Genomic DNA, 24,097 nt, shown 5'->3' on the forward strand with positions numbered 1-24,097 from the left:
GCCCAAGAAGAGAAGTAAAAATAACCCCCCAAAAAAAAAAAAAAAAGGCCAGGAACCATCCATCGTAGTTGAAGCTGCTTGTTTACAAAGAACAGAAATGAACCAGGCAGTAGGATTCATACTTATATGTGCAGGAACGGTTAACTTCATAATATAGATAATACTAATGATAATAACAATAATCAGTAAACTGTTATTTAATGACTTGACTGAAACTCAAGGGTGGCTAAGAATGAGCTAATATTTTTAAATATATAAAAATAGGTGAAGGTTACAGCAAAATGCACTATATAAAAATTTACACAAATTATGTATAGTTTCTACATATGCTCTATATATAGATATATTATGTAATATTGTATCATAATTACAAATGGATTAACTGTATATTCGTATGATATACATGGCATGGTTTGTAATCCAAGTAACATAGTTACAGATTCTAACTAACACTCCTGTTTCGAACCCCACAAATGTAACCTAGTTACAGATCTTCTTTCTACATGCAAACCGGCCATCATCTCTTTCTTTTAACTCCTTCCGAGTTCGATCCAAATAGGGCATCATTTTCATACAAGTCCTGGTTCCACTGATCCACCAAACTGTTCTCCTGGTCAGCTTTTGGTTGCACAGGTGACGAGGTGCTTTCATCTGGTAACCCATCGTCTGTCCTTTGTCTCTTTCCGGGAAATGAGGGCCCAGCAGAGGTGTCAGCAGGTGTTTCCGACTCAGAAGGCTCCTGCTTGTTATCCTCAGCTGATGGTATCGACTCGGAGGCCTTGATTACACCACCCAGTTTCTGTTGCTCTTCAATGATCTTCTGCAAGTACTTACCCTGCGCTTCAATACGCATTTGTAGCTGTCTTTGAACCTAAAAATGCATATTTGACATCACTAGAAATTCTCACATGGCTAACACATGCAAGAACAAGCCCATCAAGAGTGCTTATTAAGTGGTAGAAGGCTGCATGTAATTATTAAGTTACTAACAGTAGCAGAATCCTGGAATGCTCAACATGAACAAGCAACATGTCACAATAACAAGTCATAATAATTTAAAGCTATTCTTCTTTATTTATTTATTTTCATACTACACTCCAATAAGAAGACTGATACCAATCAACAAAGAAAGTCCTAACAATATTTTAAGAAGTTAAAGATGCATTAGCATCCTTTGACTTTTAGGCAGGAGAGTTGGCAAAATAAGTCACATAACTGCATCAGGTTGAGCTTTCATTAGTTGTTCAATTCGATATTTTTCACTTATTACATATTATTTTCTATATGGAATTCTTTTGAAAAGCCTGAATTAGCATCCTTCGACTTTTAGGCAGGAGGGTTGGCAAAATAAGTCTCAAAATTGTATCAGGTTGTGCTTTCATTAGATGTTCAATTTGATATTTTTTTCACTTATTATATGTATTTTTTACATGGAATTGTTTTTGATATGCCTGAATTAGCATCCTTAAGACTTTTTTTAGGCAGGAGAGTTGGCAAAATAAGTCACATAATTGTAGCAGGTTGTGATTTCATTAGTTGTTCAATTTGATATTTTTCAATTATTATATGTTGTTTTTTACAAGGAATTCTTTTGAAATGCCTGAATAGTTTCTAATCCTTCATCTCTGTCTACTCCCTAGAATAAATTTGCATTTGCATTTCTAATAACTTCATCCTTAAAAAATATAAAGTAATTACTGGTAAAAAAACATCCATCTTTCAGCAATTAAAGGCAAAATGAAAGGAACAATCAAACCTCAAGCTGTTCATGGAGACGCTTCTGAACCTCCATCTGCATCTTCAACGCTTCATTTATTTGCACCCCCCTAAAGAATATAAAGTTTTGTTAAAATGCTAGAGGCATAGCTGTAAGCAAACTCAATGAGAATCAAAAGATTACAAGTCATAAGAAGATGCACTAGAGCTAAACTGGACATATATCACTGTAGCAGAAGAGACTGAAACTACTCACGTAGAGGAATCAGAGCCAGAAAGGCTGTCTCCAGAACCTTTCTTCTCATCCTTAGAGCCTACAAGTTCAAATGACTTTTCAAGTTGAAATCCATAAATAAACTGCAATTCTGAAATTAAATACATTGAAGAGACAAAGGGAACCACCTTTACCATCGGCAGGGGATTCTGGCAGGTACTTTGCAAGGCGATACTTCTATTATAGAATGACAAAGAGATGTCAGAATTGATTCCAAATTTGAAAGCATATTAATACTGAAATTTTTGTCTTGCACATAAAAAAATATGGCACAATGACTGCACCTGTAAATGGCTTTTCACATGATAAATGGTTAATCCAGGCACACCCATAACCCTAAGAACACCTTTTGGTGTGGCTCCTGAAGCAAATTGGAAAGAATAAGAGAAATGAAACATTGTATAACAATAATGCTTATTTAATTTTCTTAACCTATGACAAACTTCCACTATATTAACTTATAAAAATTGAACCCAAAATTATTGCACAAGAATAATAATGTGTCATACACAGCTATAGCTTAATTTGCTAGAATTTCACAGATAAAAAGAAACAGCTATCTCAGCACCCAGCTAGAACCTTGAAGAAGATTGCAAATGGGAAGACAAGGGTTTCATATAACAGATGTTGATTCACATGCCACACTTGTGTAATGATGGATAACCAAGACTACTACTTTAGATTAAAGGGTTTCAAATACAGCAATAAGTACTAAAAATAAATAAATAAATAAAATAAAGTAATGCAGTGCACACTCATCAATGTAAGCCAAGCATGTATACTGACATAAGGAGGAGAATGGCAAAAGAATCTCATGTATAATTCTTCGTTCACTCTCCTTCATGGGATAAGGGTTCGAAGTTTGTTTTCGTGATGCTTGAAAATGTTCTACAAAAAATATTTTGAACACTTGGCATTACCTATGGGCCAATTAAGACAGGCATGGCTCAGGAAACTAAAGACAATAGTTCATATGAAATGAGATGGACCATGCTACTAAACTATAAGTATACTCATATGTATAAAAAAATAAGTATAATATACAAATATCATGGGCTACCTTATAATTGATATCGACTGTTGACATTTCTAAATTTTCATGTATTAAAAAATAAGTATAATATAAAAATATTTCCCAATTTCAAAAGTTTTCTCATTCAATCTTATTTTATATTTTGTAAAATCTATTCTCTTTGTGAGGCTTAATAATCCCTCACCAGGCAACTCATAGCAGAGCTTAGTCGTATAGATATAGAGACAACTGATTAACCGTTCCCAACATTCTCTGCATTGGAAAGGAGCCTAACTGAAACTACAATTACCTACCCTGCCCCCATACAAATCCACGCAACATCTACGAATGAGCCCAACCTTCATACCAGCACATAGAAAAATGACCAAGTGAATGATAAATGAAGCAGACTATTGGAAAAACAATAACAAATAACAGTGGCAGCATTTTCCTAATCATCTCATAGATCAATCAATAGATCCTAAGGAAAGGAAGTTTTACTTAGATTAATCCATACAGTAAAAATTAGAAATTATCAATTTGCAGCTTTCATATAACAGATGTTGATTCACATGCCACACTTGTGTAATGATGGATAACCAATACTACTATTTTAGATCAAAGGGTTTCAAATACAGCAATAAGTACTAAAAGAAATAAAATAAAATAAAGTAATGCACACTCATCAATGTAAGCCAAGCATGTATATTATTGACATAAGGAGGAGAACAGCAAAAGAATCTCAGGTATAATTCTTCGTTCACTCTCCTTCATGGGATAAGGGTGTTTTCGTGATGCTTGAAAATGTTCTACAAAAAATATTTTGAACACGTAGCATTACCTATGGGTCATTTAAGACAGGAATGGCTCAGGAAACTAAAGACAACAGTTCATATGAACCGAGATGGGCCAAAGCTACTAAAAATATAAGTATATTATACATATGTATAAAAAATATAAGTATAATATACAAATAACATGGGCTACCTTATAATTTGAAATTGACTGTTGACATTTCTAAATTTTCATGTATTAAAAAATAAGTATAATATAAAAATGTTTCCCAATTTCAAAAGTTTTCTCATTCAATCTTATTTTATATTTTGTAGAATCTCTTCTCTTTCTGAGGCATAACAACCCCTCATCAGGCGACTCATTTACGAATCAATGATATCTGCCCTCTTTCATGATGCTTTATAATTTAATATGTTAACCCAAATAAGAATAGGGGCATTTTATTTTCTCTTTTTGATGAATTCCACTTATTAATTCCTAATTATTAGGTATAATTTACTCATAAATCACACTAATAGGGATTACATAGTTTTGAAAGAACATCTGTGCATTAAAATATTTTGAAAGAAATCTGTGCATTAAAACATGAAAATATTTTCAACGAGGCTAGGAAAGGGGAGGTAAAGGAGAGGGGGGGGGGGGGGGGGGGGGGGAGAGAGAAGGTCAAGTAGTGATTAAGGAAACTAGCATGCACTTCCTTGCTATAGACAATAACCACCTTAGGGGACAAGATAGCAAAAAAATAAAATCCAAAACGGTAGGCCGTGAATTTCATACATGGTATGCAACATGACTTTGTCTTGAAGAACATAAAAAGTGTCTTCAGTAATACATTTCACAGCATCACCAAACCCAGCTTGAAAAACTTGTAGACTATAATGCAACCTCACCCGACCCAAAAAACATGAAAAAGCTCCAATAGTTCTAATTTTCTTCAATTTACCATGGTGAAAGAAGGATTAAATAAGTAATAACTTTTTATGACATCACTATGAAGAAAATACCCACTATCTGGTCCACCAAGTTGTGTAATGGCATCCACAAAGCGATCATGAAGATCTGAAGTCCACCGCAATCTTTGCTTCCCACTTCCTCCAGGAGGTGTTGAATTTTTCACTGGAGAACCAGTCAAAACTCCAGCATTTGCAATCTGTTCTGCACTTTGAGCCTTATGTGGCACTAGACTTGCAGTTGAAATTTTTTTTGCATGATACATTTTGAAAAAGACTGCACAGGTAGAACACTAAGAAGGATAAGCTTCTCAACAGTAGCATCGAAGAATAGATACAATGCATCAATCAAAAGAAATCATGAATTCAAAAGAGTTCCATTCAACAAATAAGTAACAAATCCCTCAACAATTTAGATGGATAATAAAAAGAAATAACATGCAACACTTCAAAATCTCCCCTTCCAGGTTCCTTACAAGTACGAAATTCCATTTCGTCACTGCTTGCTAAAATATATAGCAACTAGTATTCTTAAGTTTTGATATCCTCACTATAACAATTCAAGTATCGTAACATTCTAATACATTTAAAGGGATGCCGTGCATTTTGAACTAGTGTATCTAATTTGCCAGCTGCTGAACTTCAGAGGTTCAATGCTTCCGCTTCCGACTGTATACCAACTTAGATTCATACAAAAGTAACATTTCTAGTTTCTGCATGGTCATTCTCTTTTACAGCTATAAATCACAGGCTATTAGAAGGGAGATATCTCATACCAACATGGAAGAAGATCCAAAGAAACACTACTTGGTTGGGTAAGGGGCAAGAGAGATAGAGTCTCAAGTCACTAACAAATTGACAAAAGCTAGCACATATGTGGTCCATGAAATTATTAATTCCTACATTTATTACAACGGTTAAGCAATAAATCCTATTGTACAAATCAATTTTCTTTCCTCTGAATGCAAAAATGACAAATCATTACCTATCCCCTGGTCTCGAGAGCCTTAGGTGTCCATAAGCTCGTAGTGTTAAAAGAGAAATGATAACCCAATAGAAGCATACTCCTTTAGACAGACACAAACACCAACACAAACACACATACCCACAGAAAAATAATAATAATAATAATAATAATAAATTAATAATAAATGAGGAAAAAGACAAACATTTCAAATTTTCTACAAAGCCCAATAAAATTACATAATGAACAGAGGCCTTCGTTACCTCAAATTAGACAGTTCCACAAATAATTTTGGGAAAAAAAGAGAGAAAAATCAAGGGACCTAAATACTTCCCATCATTACATAATTTTGTTGACTCAATAAAAAATTAAAACAGTAAGTTACCAACATCAATTTCCCCGAGTGGGTCATCAAATTCCATGAGAATTACAAAAATTTCCAAAACGGTTAACAAAAAAAACAAATACAAAAAAATTTTCCTTTTTTTTTTTTTTTTTTTACTTGCAGAGAGAGAGAGAGAGAGAGAGAGAGAGGTTCACCTGAAAAACTTTATAGAACACCAACAAACTAATAGAAGAGAAAGATCAGATTGTGAGAGAAGACCCTTCTGAAACTCATTCCTCGAATTCAAAGCCAGCAAGAACCCATTTGTTTGGCATCAATTCTGGGTCTGGAATTTGGCAAAAAGGAAGAAAAACGAGAAACTTTGCCCACTGGGTAAGGACGCGTTTGGACGTTGACAAATAAGAAAACGAAGCCTTTATTAAGCTTTTAACTTCCAGAGGAAATGGAAAAAAGAGTAGGTATTGGAATTTTCTTACTTGGCCTGCCAATCAGAGAGATTTTTGAGGATCAAAAGGGCACATGGATTTCAGAAAAAAGAAAAAAAAAAAAAAGAAAAAAAAAGTTTTTATTTTTTGGATTTTTTTGGGATTTTATTAGAGAGAGAGAGAGAGAGAGAGAGAGCTGGATTGTGGGGAAGAGAGAGAAGAGAAAATGTAGAGGGTATGTATGCAACAGTAACAGATAGCGTTTTTGTGCGTGTAGAGGGACGGCTGTGTGTGTATTAAAAACGACGTCGTTTGGAAAGGTGGGTCCCATTATCCGATGCTCTTCTCTCAGTACGGATTCAAAACTCACTGGGGTTGGACTGGGCTGGTCTACAACATTTGGTCTTAGGTTCGGGTGCGGTTTGGGTTTTTTTATTGATGTGGGCCCCGGTGTGTGAGACCCACCATCACTACTTTGTGAATCCAAGATTCTTGACCGATTGATTGGGGTTGGGCTTGGAGGGGACCACGGGTTTTACTTTAATGCCAATTGCCTAACAACTAACTTTTATAATATTCTCAAAGCTTACAAAATAAATATATCAAATAATAATAATAATAATAATTGTTATAATAATAAATTGTTAATATTCAACGTCCAAAAATTATAAGCGGATCTCAAATTAACATTTACTTATGTAAACTACTAGTGGATAAAAAAAATATAAATTATATTTTATTGATTTTTATAACAAAAAAATTTAGCTTTTTAAATAAGTTAATAACATCCCTCTTTGACATGATATTTCGAACGACAATTTAATAGTAAAAATTATTATTTTTTCAAATAATAATTCAAATTCTAATCTTCTAATATTTTTTTTGATAAATTAAAAGATAAAATTTCATCCTTAAACCTTAAATTAGTTGTTGAGCATTAAATTAGGGTTTGCGAGTTGGTATCAATGGTCATTCCTACTTGGGCTGCTCAAATTGACTTTGATTTTTTTTTTTTTTTTGGTTTAAATTGTATTTAATCATTTTGGATTTTTAAAGTCCAAAAGCAATTTTCTTTTGGGTCAGTTGCTGGACCAGTTTTGTACCTCCAAGAAGAACTTTCATCATCAGGTAGTATTTGGACCAAGGCCGTACAAAGTCCAATTGTATATATTGGGCCGGAGTTTCGGGGCGGATTATGAACCCGAGTTTTTATGCGGTGAGAGATACCCCTAGAATGAGGTGAAAATTACGAAGGAGGATAGGCCAAGTGTAAAGCAATAGCGAAGGCAATGGGATTGCAATGCAAGGCATATATACAACTGTATTTCCAGTGTTGTGCGTTCCTCTCTGCACTGCACTGCACGATTTGATCTTTCTACGAACTTCAACGTTTTTCCTAACCAAATTACAATTACATTACAAACTAAACCTCCGCCACCATTATAAAAAAAACCCACAAAATCAAAATAGCCATACACGCCAAATATATTATATATATCAGCCTCTACATACATATATATATACATATATATATATATATACTCGAATATATATAACATTCATAGCACCGCTTGCTGGCCTGGCTTTGTCTGTTTCTGATTCTTCATTCATTAGCTAGCAGGTAGGATATTACTTCTTTCATTGCAGATAAAAAACTTGGATTCTCTGTTTCATATATATATATATATATATACATGCAGATAAGTAAAGGGTCGTATGCAAATATGCAGTTTTTGATTCCTAATTCTTGTTTATTATTATTAATTTTTGTTTTTATGTTTTCAAATTCATTCTTTCAACTGTACGTGTTAGAAGCACTCATAATATTGGAGGGTTTTTTTAATATATTTTTTTATTTTATAAGAACTATATTTTTATACAGAGTTTGAAGAATATGTTCAAGCATTAATGTAGTTCGAATTGTGATTTTGTTTTGGGATTTACAGACTTGGTTTTGGAATAATGTTAGTGATATGTGTTATGCTGTTTTGGCGATTATTTCTCGTAATTATTCTTTTTAGACGATTATTTCTCTTAATAATTGAAGCTATTTATATACTAAAAATCATTGATTATTCTATTCTGTTGATTTTTTTTTTCTTGTGAATATGTATTTGATTTGATGGGTTTTAGTTGTTTTTGTCTAGATTTTATTATTAATTTACTTCTAGTTGAAAAGCGGCTTCCGCTTTTGGCCTCGTTACATGTGCTGCCACTAGTCATTTTTTTTCTTTGTTTATTCTGTTTCGAACAAGAAATAACAACCAATTCTGAACATGGAAAGTATGAATAAAAAAGGGAAACTTTACAATGGGGATCATGGGAAAGTGTGATTTGCTATTCTTTTATTTGTGCATTTAATTTCTTGTTTCCTTCTGAATAGGGATATGCTGAGAAATTGGAGATTGTTTTCTTTCTAGTTTTTCCTTGTCCATCTTTATATTTCTCTTGTCCTCTTTCTCTCTCTATCACACATATTGACTGGCATATATGTATATATAGGGACAGAGATTGAAGGTGAGAATTTGTGGATGCAATGGGATACATGAAGAATTCGATGGTAATGTGCCCCATCAACGAGCACTGTTTGAATTGGGTGAGGAAGTACATGGGTTATTGTCTTTGCAGTGTAAGAGATGGAGTTTCATTGGGTTTGGGTTTTCTTAGTGTGGTCAGTTGGACTGTTGCTGAGGTACCTCAAATAATCACAAATTACAAGCAAAAATCAGCTGAGGGCCTTTCTATGCTTTTCTTAATTACTTGGCTAATCGGGTACGATTTTTGCTTCTTGACTTTTCAGGGTTTAGATACATTTATCAATATTATTTTCTGTTTGGCTCTGTCATTATGTGTATAGTGATAAACGATATAAGTGAAATGGATCTTTTAGGTCGCAATAATTTCCTTACTGTTTTATTAATATCGGAAAATCTCACTGGAAATATGTCCTTTTTCCATATAAGCTGGTATATTTTATTCTCTATGCACCTTTTTCCTTTTGGCAGAGATCTTTTCAACCTTTTTGGCTGCATGCTGGAGCCAGCCACGGTTAGTAATTCTATTATATTTCAACTTCTAAAATGCATTTTCATACTTGCTATGCCCTTTTTTCTTTTTTTCTTTTTTCTTTTTATTTTTTATCCTTGTTTTATATCCTGAAGTTGCAATAAGTTTATGAACTCATTCAGTTCCTGAATTTGTCTCGCATGTAGAATATTTATGAATTTGTCTGCATTATTATTATTGTTTGGTTTCTTAAGTAAATTGGAAAAATTCTGTGCCAACTTTTGTTGAGTTTTTGTAGTGTGTTATATGTCCCGGACACTGATAGGATAAAAATTTATGTTCTATTAAATTTCAGATGGTGATTTATGTTAAGATTGTACTGGGTTCTTCAAATGATTGATTGTAAGTTATAACAAAATTTTCTTTTTGACTGTCTCTGTCCTATGTTGAGTGTCATACCTTCCATTTTTTTTTTGTTTATTTATTTATTTATTTTTGTTCCCTATATTGAGTGTTCACAGTTAATCTTTCTGTATGATAATGCAGATCTAACGATATGGAAATTTAAAACTTTCTTTCCAATTGTTAAAGGACAATCTTTGAACCTATGCTAAATAAAAGGATTCTATATATAAACATTATCTAGAATTATTGATCTGCGAATCAATCAAATTGCCAAATCGTGTAGTTCTAATGGGAACTTAAAATCCAAAAATGAAATTCTTTAGCCTCTATTGTATGAAGACAAAAACCATATAACAACTGCTTTTGACCTCTAGATTTAAACCAGGCATTGTAAAAGTAATAAAAATGGTATTTACAAAAACCTGATAAATCTAAATGGTTCCTTGTATGATATAAATACAACTGCTATGATAAATTTTGTAAGTTTGAATTAGTACTGCTATGAACACACGTAGACTTAGAGCAAGCATTTTTTTTTTTTTTTCATGTTTTTATTCCTCATTTATGAACTAATTAGGCAATCTGTTATAAAAGAAAAATTATTAAAATCTGTCTATTCTATGTGGCTCTCTTCCTTGCTCAGTTTGCTACAATTTTTTTTTTTCTTTGAAAAAATGAACACAGGCCATTGCTTCTTTTTCTCCTTTTTCAGAGGATTATTTACTGATAGTTAACTGAACCTTTCACTGTTTGCTATGCAGCTTCCAACACAATTCTATATGGCAGTGGTAAGAATAAAACTGAAGCCAAAGTTTCAGTTATGTACTTTATTTTGTTTGATTTGATCCTCAGCTAATAAGTTGACTGTTCCTTTTTTTCTTGGTATGCAGCTGTATACGGTGACTACCATGATTCTTGCTGGACAAAGCGTATATTATGTCCACATATATCCCCAGCTGAAATACAGTAGACAACAACAAAAGGTTAGAATCTATATACTCTAATCCATTTTACAAAGTATATATAAGCATTAATTACTTACTTTGCATCCTTAGAATCATTTTATTGGTCTCAATGAGATTACATAGATCTTGTAACACTAGAGAAGGAACTGACAAAAACTCAGAGAGAATTGAAGGAGACACATGGTTATATGGTTTACATTGGATGGTGCATCAATAATGTTATGATCTTTTTCTTACCTATAGAATTGAAGAAGTGTTCTTGCCATCGAATGGATTGTAGAAAGAGAACTCCAATAACAAGATAACTGCATGTCATTTTGTCTCAGATTTTACTTAGATCAGTTTGCTTATACACTTTATATTCTCGTATTTCTTTGCTTGCATTCAATTGTTCCATCATCTGACAACTCTTATGATTATTTCATAGCTTTTTAAGGTAAAAATGCTGAATAAATTGAACCGTTTAATTAACTTTTGGAACTAATGCACGTTTATAATGGGACTGGTTTCTTTATTCTTTTTGTTGTTTTAAGATCTTTTATGAGCTTATAGAACCTATCTTACTTATAGTATCTGCAATACAGGGTGCCAAGTTTATTCAGACAGAAGTTGGTGGAAAGTTTAGACCAAGTTGCGGTATCAATGTGAAAGAAGTTAATAATGCTCAAAGGAGTGATAAGTTTGACACTGCTGGCAGAGAAAATGCTTTTAGCTCACCAATCCCACTTCCATCAATCAATACTTGTGGTTCCCCTGGAAGAGATTTGTACTATGTGTAAGTTACTTTCTCTTGAAGCTCTAAGTTTTGCATGTTTAAGGAGTGTCAAGATATAGATTAGTTATGCCCCCTCACCCCTTTTTCCCTCAAAGGTTTAATTCATTCGCGGCTTAAATTTGACTTTAAATAGTTAGAGTTGCACCATTTTTGGAAAGCAGAGAAGTATTAGAGTTAAATTTATGGTGGACTTTCTGTGACGTTCAGAAACTTAGAAGATTGTTGGATTTTTGAATCCTTTACCTGTAGATGAATCTGATAGTACTGTGTAGACCTCTTGAGCGACTCCAGAACGTTTTCTCTCTCTGTCTGCCCCTCCCTCTTCTTCTCTTCCCTTAACTTATATCAGATAAGTTAATAATGTACTAGGAAGGACTTGGTACAGGACTATCATTGATGCAAATTCCATGAATATCAACCCACTTATCTCCATTCATAAATTTTACAGTGAGATCTAACACTATTTTGAATGGTTCATGTAAGAACTACCTGCCAGGTCTGCCTGAATACCTATACACATCCAGTTAACATATTCAAGTGGTCACATTTGGTTCGTAAAGAACTTTTGCAGAAATCTTCACCATATAGTTTTTGAAAAAGAAAGTTTTAGTTCTTTTTACTAATTGATGTTGTTGACTAAGATGATAATGGAATATTTTGTTTGGAAATTCTTCAGTTCTGCAAGATCTCTATCAAGGAGTCATACTCCCACTGCAGGATCAGTTTTAGCACAAAAAACTCCTCCATCTCATCATTTTCGGAATTCAACTGAAGAGCCCTTGCTTAGTCCAGCTTTATCAACACAATCTGCATCCCCTTCTAATGTGAAGACCTTGTTATCTGTGGTAAGCTTTATGTAGCAGACCATAGTATTACATTGGATGGTCAAAATCATGTTTTCTTATTATATGTAAGTAATGCATTTTGTTTTATGTCGTCAGGTGTCTGCAATGACCTTCCTTGGTACTTGGAAACTCCATCGTTTATCATTTAACTTAGTTCCAGAAAATCCAAATCATGGAGTTGTGATACGAGTAGGAAGAAAGCTGTTGCAAGTAGGTGGCATTTTATTTACTTGTATGATTATACTATATTACACATTAACACTGCGAAACAAACTGGTTGGGCAACTTAATCCTATATATATATATATATAATATTTGTGAGAAATAGCTATTATAAGCTGTATTGGTGAGAGGTTTTAGGTTGAAGAGTTGTTGTATCATTTAGTTTTAAATTTTTAGCTCAGGGTTTTGATTAGACGCTGTAATAGTAAAATGGTCACTTTGTTGATTATCTCATGCTCAATTGCTTAATTTGTCTTCTGTACTTTCTTTAAATTTATATTGAACGGAAACTCAAGCAGTGACTTATTTCATGATTTGCCAGGCAAGTAGTGGACTGTTGCTAAACAATGGTATTGAAGGAAGCAGTGGGATTGGAAATTATCTTGGCTGGGGAATGGCAGCTATTTACATGGGTGGACGTCTTCCACAGATCTTCTTAAATGTGAGATTCCCTTTCCAACTATCTGCAGGCTGCTAGAGGATATACTAAACCACAATACACTGTTTATATTAGCAAATAATGTGCTATTTATCGTTACAAAAAGTTGTCTCATATCATATTTTTCAGTCCAATCATTTAGCTCTGTTAAAATATCTGAATGATGTTAACATGCTGACTTATGGTGCTTTATCAATTTTTGCAGATAAAAAAGGGAAATGTTGAGGTAAGTATTTTCACATTTCAGGCTTTGTAAGTTTCTGCATATAAACTCTGTTTTATCGAAGTAGGGGAAAACTCAAAAAAGGATGCTTATATTATTGTTTGCATAAAATAACTAGTATATCACCTACGTATATATTGGATGTCTAGACTGATAAGAAGGCAGAATATTTTAACTATATTTATTTTAACTCTCTTCCTCATGTTGAACATATAATTGTGGCAATCACCCTTATACCATGACATTATGTGAAATTGGTCTGTCTACTAAGATTTTCATTACTCTTTATCAATTTGACCACTTAACATTCAAATAAATAGCCTATCTGGACAATGTATATTTAAACTGAGGATTTCTTTGAACCAAATCGATAAAGAAATGAAGGAAAACATGGATTCACTTCTCTATCAATTTTGTTCTAAAAAAGTTACGGTGCTAACATATATTGTTTATATAGGTTACCTATTTGAATGCTGGTGGTTAATTTGATGAAGTTCGAACAAAAACTTAACAAATGAACCAATTTGACATTATATGATAGTTAAGGCTAACATTGCTAGAATTTAAACTTTAGGATAATGTTAAAATCGAGGGGGTTCCCAAAAGTTTTAATGCCATGTTAGATGAGAAGTTGGAGAAACAGAAAAGCTAGGTGTATAATTGTTTTCCTATAAAAGTCAACATATCACATGATAGATATAGGTGTTTAGAATACTATTAAGGTTCTAAACATTCCTTATTTCTTATAAATTGTTCATATATATATATATATATATAGATTGTTTTACCCATCCGAAAGTTCTTTTTCTTTAGAAAGATCTTTTCTGCATATGCATATAGCACAAATTTCTAATTCTGTTAGAAATATACCTTTTCAAATTGTGTGCATATATCAAGTGAGAGAGAGGGTGAGATTTAATATTTTGATTCCATGTTTTGCAGGGGCTTAATCCTTTAATGTTCGTCTTTGCTTTGGTTGGAAATGCCACTTATGTAGCAAGGTGATTATGGTTATACCATTTCCTATTTTGTTTCTTTTACCAAATATAACTTTGAGTTTTAATTTCGCCATTAGCTCCATTTGATTATTTTGTTTAGTTTTTTTTTTTTTTTTTTTTGACTGTATGTTTCTTCTATTTCATATATATCTGAGGTGGATGTTCTCTTGTTTTGTGTAGCATACTTGTGAACAGTTTGGATTGGTCAAAAATTGGACCCAATTTGCCATGGCTAGTTGATGCAGGAGGATGCGTGTTACTTGACACTTTTGTATCCTTTTTAAAGATAACTATGATTCAATCGGTTGACTAACTCATTTAAATCAGAATAAGAGGCAAATCCCAATTTAGTTACTTCTCTATTCTAGAATTACATCAGTGATGGTCAATTCTGATTGATGTATTCTTTTCGTATCGTATGCAGTAGTAATGAAATGAAATTAAGTTCGGTATATTTTACAACACAAATATTAAGTTGAGTAAAAAGTAATTATTTTGTACCCTTTTCCATGAAAAAATAAAAAATCATTCCAAAAATTTTGGAAAGGAATTCTACCCCTCCCTTTGTAATGCCATCCTTTCCTATGTGCCTTATTTAGAAAAGAATGTGCATTTGTTTCTTCTTACCTTTAAGAAGAAAGAGACTTACTTCTTCAATTCATCATGTTGCACAAGTTCAGTTCATAAACCTGTGTATAGCTTTTAACTTAGTTTACTTGAAAGGGCAGGAAATTTTGACTGTTAGATCCCTCTTGCATTACATGTGAAGTCTCATGACCTTGTGAAATTATACTACCTTAATAATATCTTTTAGATACTACTTCAGTTCATCTACTTCCGCTACTCGAAACAAGAAGATGATATCGAGGACAAAAATGGGCATTTTGATGCTGTTTAAGTATGGAAGATTAAAATGGTATCTATGCTACTCTCTCTCTCTCTTTCTCTCTCTCTCTCTCTACTTCCATAAATCATTGTGTTTCCATCTATAGCTCTGCTTTTTAATACAAAAATGAATTATGTTTTTCCTACTGGTATTAGTAAGCGACTAATATTTATTGCCACAGTTACTGCTGATGAGGATAAAATTAAGCACTTAATTTCAAATATTTTAGCTACTTATTGTACTAATCCTTGTTCTTGTAAACCTAGGGGCTGCATCGCTGGGGTGAAGAAAAAGATTTGATAACTATTGGAAAGGAAGAAAGTTGCTGCATTTAGTCTTAACCAAAAATTGAAACCATGGTATAAAGAGTACGAATGATCAGAGTCTGTGATTATTGAGAAAGAAAGTGGAAGAAGCACTATATTCCTTTCAAGGTAACTGAGAAAATTCAAGCAGTAAGCCTTGAAACGATAGAAAATATTGATGTAAAATCATTATAAAAGTTTTTGATTTATGAGAAAATTGTGGAGACTTCCATATTTGAAATGAATCCATCTATAGAGGAAAAGTGCTGTTAGGAGATTCAACAATTATTTTTAGTGTTGAACATCATGGCTTGATGATGTTCCAAATCATAATAAATTTTTTTTTAATTGATATATTAATATTTTTGTTACATCTGTAATATTTATACCGATTCTTTGTATTTTTTGGCTGCTAATTTTTCATAATAGTTTCTCTTGCACCTTTCTGATAGTAGTTTTTGGGATAAGTTTTCATAGGTGGTTTAGTCTACAAAATTTGGTACCTTTTTTTTTTTTAATTTTTTTTATTATGCACATAGATTTGTTTAACACTAAATATTTGGAAGGATTTATAAGACCATGATTGGTATTGATTTAATGAGATGTAGGATTTTTTAAAAAGTTTTTAGAGAAAATCCAATTGAAATATATATTTTATGGATGAACAAACAAACACAACTTTTTCCTTTGATATTAGAAGTTGGAATATTTGAAACATTTATGTTTGTCCTTGGAAGAACAAAAGCGTTTGTTTTTAATGAATACAAAAGCATTATGGGTAAGAAATCAAATAACGTCACGTTCAATTTGCCAAAGGTTGATGTGTCAGGTTTCAAGTAAAGTATATTAGAAATTAAAACTAAAATCAAGTTTTAACATATTATTAAATTATAATATGCACTGTTATTTGTTACAAGTACAAACTAGTCTAATTTTTTTTTTATTTACTTAAAAAAATGAAACTAGTCTAATTTTCTTTTTAAAGTTTATTCATCAAAATTTGGAAAAAAAAAATTATAAAAGCCTTGTATATTTTGTTTACAAAATTAAAAAGGTTTTATTTTATTTTAGTTTATTTTTTTGGGTTCTAAAAAATCAAACTAAATTTTTTCATACTAAAAAACTGAGACTTTTTTTTATTTTTTTAATTTATGTATTTTTATTTTTTATGGTTTGAGCAAGCGGGATGTGTCACAGATGCAATCGGCTTAAACTCATGGGTGCAGTGCTGCTAATGCTATTCTTCCCTTTACAGAATAAAGTGGAGCAACTCTTTTTAATTAACACTTAAAAAACACCTATATATTTTTTCACACCTCTATAATTTACTTTCATTTTTATTTTGGTTAATTAAAAAAACCCTTAACTTTTTTTATTACCAAAAAAACCCCTAAATTAAATAGAAGATTAGTTATGATCTCTATTATGATACAATTTTGATTAATTGCAATTCACTACCATATATTTTCAAGTGTGCAATCTGTATGGTTGTGCAATCTGCATGCAAGACTTTGAAATCATATCATTTTGACCCTCTAGTTTCAAATGTTATGGGAGTTAGTTTAATTTTAATTGCAGAATAATACCTTTAACTTTTAGATTTGTATAATTTAGATTTTCTATTTTATTAATATGCAATTTAAGTTTCTAATTTTTCAAATTTTGTGAGATTTATATCTTTAACTTTCTAAATAATATAATTTATAAATAAAATATATTTTAAAAAATTAATTAACAATCAACAATGCAAAATATATAAATAGGTTTAAATTCTATTTAAAAACATTTTAGCAAAGAAAAATATATAATTAAAAATATTAAAACATTTTTTATTCAGTTAAAAAAATATTTTAGCAAGAAAAAATATTATTGATAAACAAAATGATAATAATAATAAGTGTACTGTTATCTGTAAAGTAGTTAAAATATATATACATATGCATATATATATATATATATTATATGTATGAGGTGCTGCGCGAGCGTACACGTGGAGTAGTTACGTGAGGATTTTCGTTGAAAATAGTTTTTAACATAAAACAAAAAAATAATGAACACAATCATTAATATAAAAAGTTCCAACATTCCAGAATCCCTCATTTCTCTTAAACCATCATTTTTATTTTATTTTTTCTTTTAATTCACAACCAGTACAAAATTTGCTTTTTCTCGTTCAAGAAAGCTTCAAGAAATATGCGGAGAGAGAGCTTTCGAGTGCGAGCAAACAGCGAAGCAAAAAAGCTCCATTTGATACCCCATCGACCACTACTACGTACTACTACATATTGCACAGAGAGAGCTTGCTATTTGTCTCAAACTATCTTTTTTGTTTACTATGATTTTTCCCCCCTATTTTTCTTGTTGTCTCTGCTATTATTATGTTGATGTCGTTCTTTTTCAATTGCCTTTTCCTTTTTTGGCAATAAAAGTTTGCTGACTACTACTTGTTACTAAAATTTAAATTTCGATAAGATATTTCTCTCAAATGCGATCTTTTTTGGGGTTTTGCTTCAAATTTTTCATGTAATCTCGTTGCTTTCTCTGCAATTACGTTGATGCTGTTTCTCTTTCGATTGCCTTTTTATTTTTTGTTTTCAATAGTAAAAGTTTTCGGACCGACCCCATTAATATTTTCTACTGCATGTCTTCTTGATTAATTTATTTCTTTGGGATATTATCACGTGGCGTTCCTGAACTATATGTTTTGTGACAATTTAGTCCTTAAACTATTTTTTTCAACAATTACATTCTTAAACTCATTAAAATTATTCACCGTTGGGATAAAAAATCAATTCTATTAACAATGTTAATAGAAAGAGCAGGTGAGATGCACGCGCTTATTTGACAAGGGCAATGAAGGTAATTCTCACATACTCCCCTGTCCCTTTTATCGTATTCCGGTTTCCAAAGGGAAGAGAAAATTTGGAAAAAATGATTTAGGATTTTGATTATAGAGTGTGATAGATTGATCAGACAAACAAATTAAAGTTTATTTCTTTCTTTTCAATGGAACCTCACGAAGTTGTTAGGGAGAAAGATCAAAGCACATATAAGATAAGCAAACTGAGGCTTATTCCTAGTTTGATGGAACCTTGCTGTGAAGCTATTAAGGAGAAAAATCAACCCATAGATCATAAGTACTCCCTTTTTAATTTTGAAGTTTGACCATTGTAAAATATGCTCTGCAACTGTGTATTAAACTTTTAATTTTTGTCTTAGTTTCAATATGCGATGAAAGTTGAGAAATATGAAATGAGTATCTAATTCTCCAAAAAAAAAAAAAAAAAACAAAAACAAAACTAGCCTACACCAGTTAAGACTTGGTAGAATGAAAGAAAGCCTCTAACTAAAATTAAATTTAAAGCCTCTATCTCTTGAAACAAAGTTAAACCAAAGCCTTTGTACATGTATTCTTTATATAAAATATTGGCAGATGACAACAAAGTTGAATACTATATATATATATATATATGTAACTTTAAAGAAATTATAACTTTATATGAAATTATCTTTTTATGAAATACTTTTTTTTTTCAAGGTTTTATGATTGGATTGGACATTGAAATCAACAAGTGTGCTTTTAAAAAGGAAAATTGTTTCAGTTCGAGTCTACCTATTATAAAATAGAGGACTTCTTGTTATTAAAGCTTTACTTAATATGCCGGTGAAAATTGCCTGAGATATGCTGTTCTATCCAACTTTCCCTCGCCTCCTTTCATCTCTGCATTTAGAATTTCTTGATGATTGTGATCTCAATAGATTTTTTGGACTATTGTGATCTCAATTGAGGCATATACTTTGTTTCAAGATGGAGCATGTGATGCAAAAAAGGAAGATTCAGGAGATGATTCTTTTCTAGACAAGTGTAGAGATGAGCCAAAATGTTGTCCCAATTCAAGCTCTGCAAAACTTCCATTGGTGATTGATAAATATACACATTATCGCAAAAAGAAGTTATCCCAGAGAACGTTAGGAGCATCAGTTGACACTGGGTTATGGAATCATTTAGCAGACAAAGTCAAAGAAACAATGTGTTTCTAGAGATTTATCTGAGATTGCAGAAGTTGAACCTCCAACTGTGACTTCTGAAAATGTTGGGCCGAAAAAATGCCACACTAAAAATTTTGTTAAGCGTACATCTTCGCAACCTGTTAATAAACTTAAAAATACTTTGTCTAATCAATCTATCACACTCTATAATCAAAACCTAAATCATTTTTTCCTAAATTTTCTATTCCCTTTGGAAATCGGAATACAATAAGAGGGACAGGGGAGTATGTGAGAATTACCTTCATTGCCCTTGTCAAATTGGCACGTGCCTTACATGCTCTTTCTTTTAAAATTGTTAACGGAATCATGTTTTGTCCCAACGATGAAAAATTTCAATGAGTTTAGGGATGTAATTATTGACAAAAATGTTTAAGGATCAAATTGTCACAAAACATATAGTTTAGGGTTCTCGTGATAATATCCCTTTCTTTTTACTTTTTTTTCTTCCTTAAAAAATTGGTTTCCAAAGATACTAGCAACAACCAATGATCGGAGAACAAGATTATAACAAAATGGTTTTCAATCTGTGCTGCACTTTGTTGGTCTTGGGAATATACTGCTATTTGTGGCATTCATCCTTATCCAACTGATGGGATTGATAGTGTTAAGAGCAATGGCAGTGCTATTGCTTTTGCAGTAGTTTGTGAGCTCTCTGTTTCATACATTCCACATATCATAGTGGGATTTCTGTATCTTTGGTACATCCTAGAGGAATATCCGTTTCAAAGAAGGCTAACATAAATAATTTTGATCAACCAGCAGCTTGCTAACTTTATAATAATTGACATTTATAAGAACCAAAACCCATTTAAAGAATTACCACTGGCCTATAATGGCCTACAAGTGAGAGGCCTTGTTAGATAAGCTTAATATACATAATAATTGACACTCGGAAGGACCAAAATGGACGAAAATAAAATGTAACAAAATATTACCATCCATTTAAAGAATTGACACTGTCTTACAAATGAAGGGGAATGTTAGACAAGCTTTTATACATAATAATTGACACTTGTAAGTACCAAAATTGACTAAAATGACCTCAATAATTGACACTTGCAAGGATCAAAACCCATTTAAAAAACTAACACTGGCCTACAATGGCCTACAAGTACGAGGGAATATTAGACAAGCTTAGTATACATAATAATTGACACTTGTAAGAATCAAAATGGACAAAATGTTACCACATATTTAAAGAATGGACCAAAATGTTACCACCCTTTTAAAAAATTGATATTGTCTTACAAATGAGGGAAAATGTTAGACAAGCTTATATACATAATAATTGACACTTGTAAGCATCAAAATGGATCAAAATGGCCTACAAATGAGGGTAATTGACACTTATAAGCACTAAAATGGACCAAAATGCCTATAAGTGAGGGTAATTAACACAAATGAGGATAACAAGTGAGGGTAATTGATATTTGTAAGGACCAAAATGGACCAAATGTTACCACCTATTTAAAGAATAGACCAAAATGTTACCACCCATTTAAAAAATTGACATTGTCTTACAAATGAAGGAGAATGTTAGACAAACTTATATACATAATAATTGACACTTGTACGCATCAAAATGGATCAAAATAGCCTACAAATGAGGGTAATTGACACTTATAAGCACTAAAATGGACCAAAATGCCTATAAGTGAGGGTAATTAACACAAATAAGGATAACAAGTGAGGGTAATTGACATCTGTAAGGACCAAAATGGACCAAATTTTCCCACCCATTTAAAGAATTGACACTGGCATACAAGTGATGGGGAACGTTAGACAAACTCCAAATGGCCTACAAGGGAAAATATTAGAAAAACTTAGTATACTTAAGGATCAAAATGGCCTACAAGTGGGGAGAAATATTAGACAACCTAGATATACATAATAATTGACATTTCTAAAGACCAAAATGGCTTACAAATGAAGGGAAACAAGCTTGATATACATAAAATGCCTACAAGTGAGGGGGAATAAGGGTAATTGACACGTGTAAAGACTAAAATGACCTACAAGTGAGAGGAGATAAGCTTGATATATATAATAATTGAAACTTGTAAGGACCAAAATTACCTATAAGCTGGGCCTACAAGTGAGGGGATATGAGGGTAACTTTTACTTATAAGGATCAAAATGGACTAAAATTACCTACAAGTGAAGATGAATGTTAGATAAGCATGATATACGTAACAATTGACAATTGTAACTTGATGTACATAAGGACCAAAATGGTTTACAAGTGAGGGGAATGTTAGACAAGTTTCATATAAATAATAATTAACACTTGAAAGAACCAAAATGGCCTATAAATGAGGTGAGACAAGCTTGATGTACATAATAATTTATACTTAAAGGGACCAAAGTGGCCTACAACTGAGGGGAGACAAGCTTGATATACGTAATAATTGACATTTGTAAGATTAAATGGCCTACAAGTGAAGGGGAATGATGGTAATTGACACTTGTATGGAGTAAATTGACCTACAAGTGAGGAAAAATGTTAGATAAACTTAATATATATAAGGACCAAAATGGCCTACAAGTGAAAGGGAAATGTTAGACAAGCTTGATATACATAGTAATTGACACTTGTAAAGACCAAAATGGCCTACAAGCAAGGGAAAATGTTAGACAAACTTGATATACATAATAATTGATACTTGTAAGGACCAAAATGACTAATAAGTGTGGGAGAATGTTAGACAAGGTCAATATACATATAAATCAAAATGGCCCACAAGTGAGGGAGAATGTAAGACAAGCTTGATATATGTAATAATTGACATTTGTAAAGACCAAAATGGCAAGGGAAGTAGAGTATTAGACAAGCTTGATATACATAATAAACCCACATCCTAAAAGTTTAAGTTATTGGGATCAGTGATAATTTAAAAGATATATAGAGCATACCAAAAGAGAAAGAAAGAACAGGGACTACAATGGAAACTCCCTTTGCACTCTCCAACATCCTTGCAAAATCTCTTAAGGAGTATATTTGTTGGTTCAATTTTGGTACCATTGTTGAGATGTTGCACTTTTTAACTCGAATATTAAGACGGATTACAACGAGAAGATGGTTTTCTATGTATGTGTAGAATGACTACCTGTGGGCATTTGTGAAACTGGTTTTGACAAATTGCTGGGGCTTTGTTTATGTGGGAGCTTACAATGAGGACCTTCGTGATGCATATAGATGTGATTGGACAAATTTTAGGGATAAGGGATTGGAACGATTGATCATGTTGGATCTTACACAGTACATATGCTTCCTTTGTGGAATTTATGGGAGCATTGCGATAACCTTCATTTATTGATTTGCAAATAAGAAGTGGAATTTCTCAGAACTAGTCTATAGTTTCGTAATTGGGTATCACATGGTAAATATACTCCTGGAATTAATTATTGTATGAGTAAATTTTGACAAGTGTTTCTAACAATATATGGTTTTTATTTTTATTTTTTTGTTTTTATTTTTGTTTGTTTGTTTGACTTAATTGCAGACTCTGTTAGCTATGGAATGACCATATGCAAGTGTTATGGCTTACTACGTGGGCCACTATGACTTTCCAGAATACTATCAAATAAACCATACCATTCTAAATCGCCTACTAGAGATTATGGCTTGAAGACTAAAAACTCAGAGCTTAGAATAATAAACTTGTAAAAAACTGTTCTTTTTTTTTTTTTTTTTTTTTTTTTTTACACTTGTGTAGTACTAGTGTAGCCATTTATGGAATATATAACACTCAATGCCTATCATATAGAGTTTTTGTGTTCCAAGTTCGATACCATTCTTTTGACAAGAAAACAATGGAAATAGAGTAATTCACCACTACATTTTCACTTTTTTTGCAGGCTTGAAATTGGTAGCTATTGGTTGGAATTTTGTTATTAGTTACTATTCACAAATAAATTGCATGCGTACAACAAAGTTCTTTGGGTTATGACACTGCATCTATACCAAATTTGGGAGAGAACTTAAGATAGATATGATTAAACTTCTCACAAGAATATTGAACAAGTAGCCTTTTTAATAGCAAATAATACATAACCAAAAAAAAAAAAAAAAAAAGATCTCAAAGGGAAAAACTAATTTTTGGGTTTTATAGTAGACCATAAAGTGACGTAGGAAGTCTTAAACAGATTGAATTACTGATAAGGAAATTAGGCAAGGAGAGCTTGAAAGCCTCCAGCTCAATTCACTGATATCAAGCTTAAGAAAGCTTCACAGGTTTACAATAGAGTAAATCACAAAACTAACTTAAATGAAGATGATCAGGTTATTTATACAAGCCTTAGATCACATGGCACGATGCAGGGTGTTAACCAATCGAACGCAAAAGTTGTCAACAGACAAATTTAACTAAACGTTGCCAATAGACAAATTTAACTAAACATAGCGTTTTGGGGAAACCAATAAAATGAAATTTAAGTCTGACAGTAACAAACTGAAATTCAAATGAAATCTATAACTTCATGCATTTTTGCATAAG

The 24,097-nt window shown here is 32.1% G+C and overlaps 2 protein-coding genes across 8 annotated transcripts; one reads left to right on the plus strand and one right to left on the minus strand.

The window, feature by feature from the left end:
- Positions 1 to 223: 223 nt before the first annotated feature.
- LOC107423514 (myb family transcription factor PHL7) lies at positions 224 to 6,672 on the minus strand. Of its 7 annotated transcripts, none has more exons than XM_016033087.4 (7): positions 6,252 to 6,672; positions 4,806 to 5,024; positions 2,275 to 2,351; positions 2,125 to 2,167; positions 1,973 to 2,030; positions 1,757 to 1,826; positions 224 to 871 (listed from the first exon to the last, which is right to left on the minus strand). In XM_016033087.4, the coding sequence occupies exons 2-7, from the start codon at positions 5,011 to 5,013 to the stop codon at positions 518 to 520; spliced, it is 810 nt and encodes a 269-aa protein (XP_015888573.2). In that variant the 5' UTR covers positions 5,014 to 5,024; positions 6,252 to 6,672; the 3' UTR covers positions 224 to 517. The 7 variants fall into 7 exon arrangements, with proteins under 7 accessions (XP_015888573.2, XP_048333112.1, XP_048333110.1 ...); XM_048477155.2 differs by having other exon boundaries at positions 4,773 to 5,024; XM_048477153.2 differs by having other exon boundaries at positions 2,119 to 2,167; positions 4,773 to 5,024; positions 6,252 to 6,669.
- A 1,161-nt stretch (positions 6,673 to 7,833) lies between these two features.
- LOC107423513 (uncharacterized) lies at positions 7,834 to 15,922 on the plus strand. Its single transcript, XM_016033083.4, has 14 exons — positions 7,834 to 8,103; positions 8,985 to 9,254; positions 9,488 to 9,530; positions 10,655 to 10,681; positions 10,784 to 10,876; positions 11,443 to 11,633; positions 12,310 to 12,478; positions 12,575 to 12,688; positions 13,023 to 13,142; positions 13,345 to 13,365; positions 14,305 to 14,363; positions 14,541 to 14,631; positions 15,175 to 15,276; positions 15,513 to 15,922. Exons 2-13 carry the CDS (start codon positions 9,019 to 9,021, stop codon positions 15,256 to 15,258), a joined length of 1,248 nt encoding a protein of 415 aa, XP_015888569.3. The 5' UTR covers positions 7,834 to 8,103; positions 8,985 to 9,018; the 3' UTR covers positions 15,259 to 15,276; positions 15,513 to 15,922.
- Positions 15,923 to 24,097: the final 8,175 nt, after the last annotated feature.

Source organism: Ziziphus jujuba, chromosome 3 (assembly GCF_031755915.1).
Source record: "Ziziphus jujuba cultivar Dongzao chromosome 3, ASM3175591v1".
NCBI lineage: Eukaryota > Viridiplantae > Streptophyta > Magnoliopsida > Rosales > Rhamnaceae > Ziziphus > Ziziphus jujuba.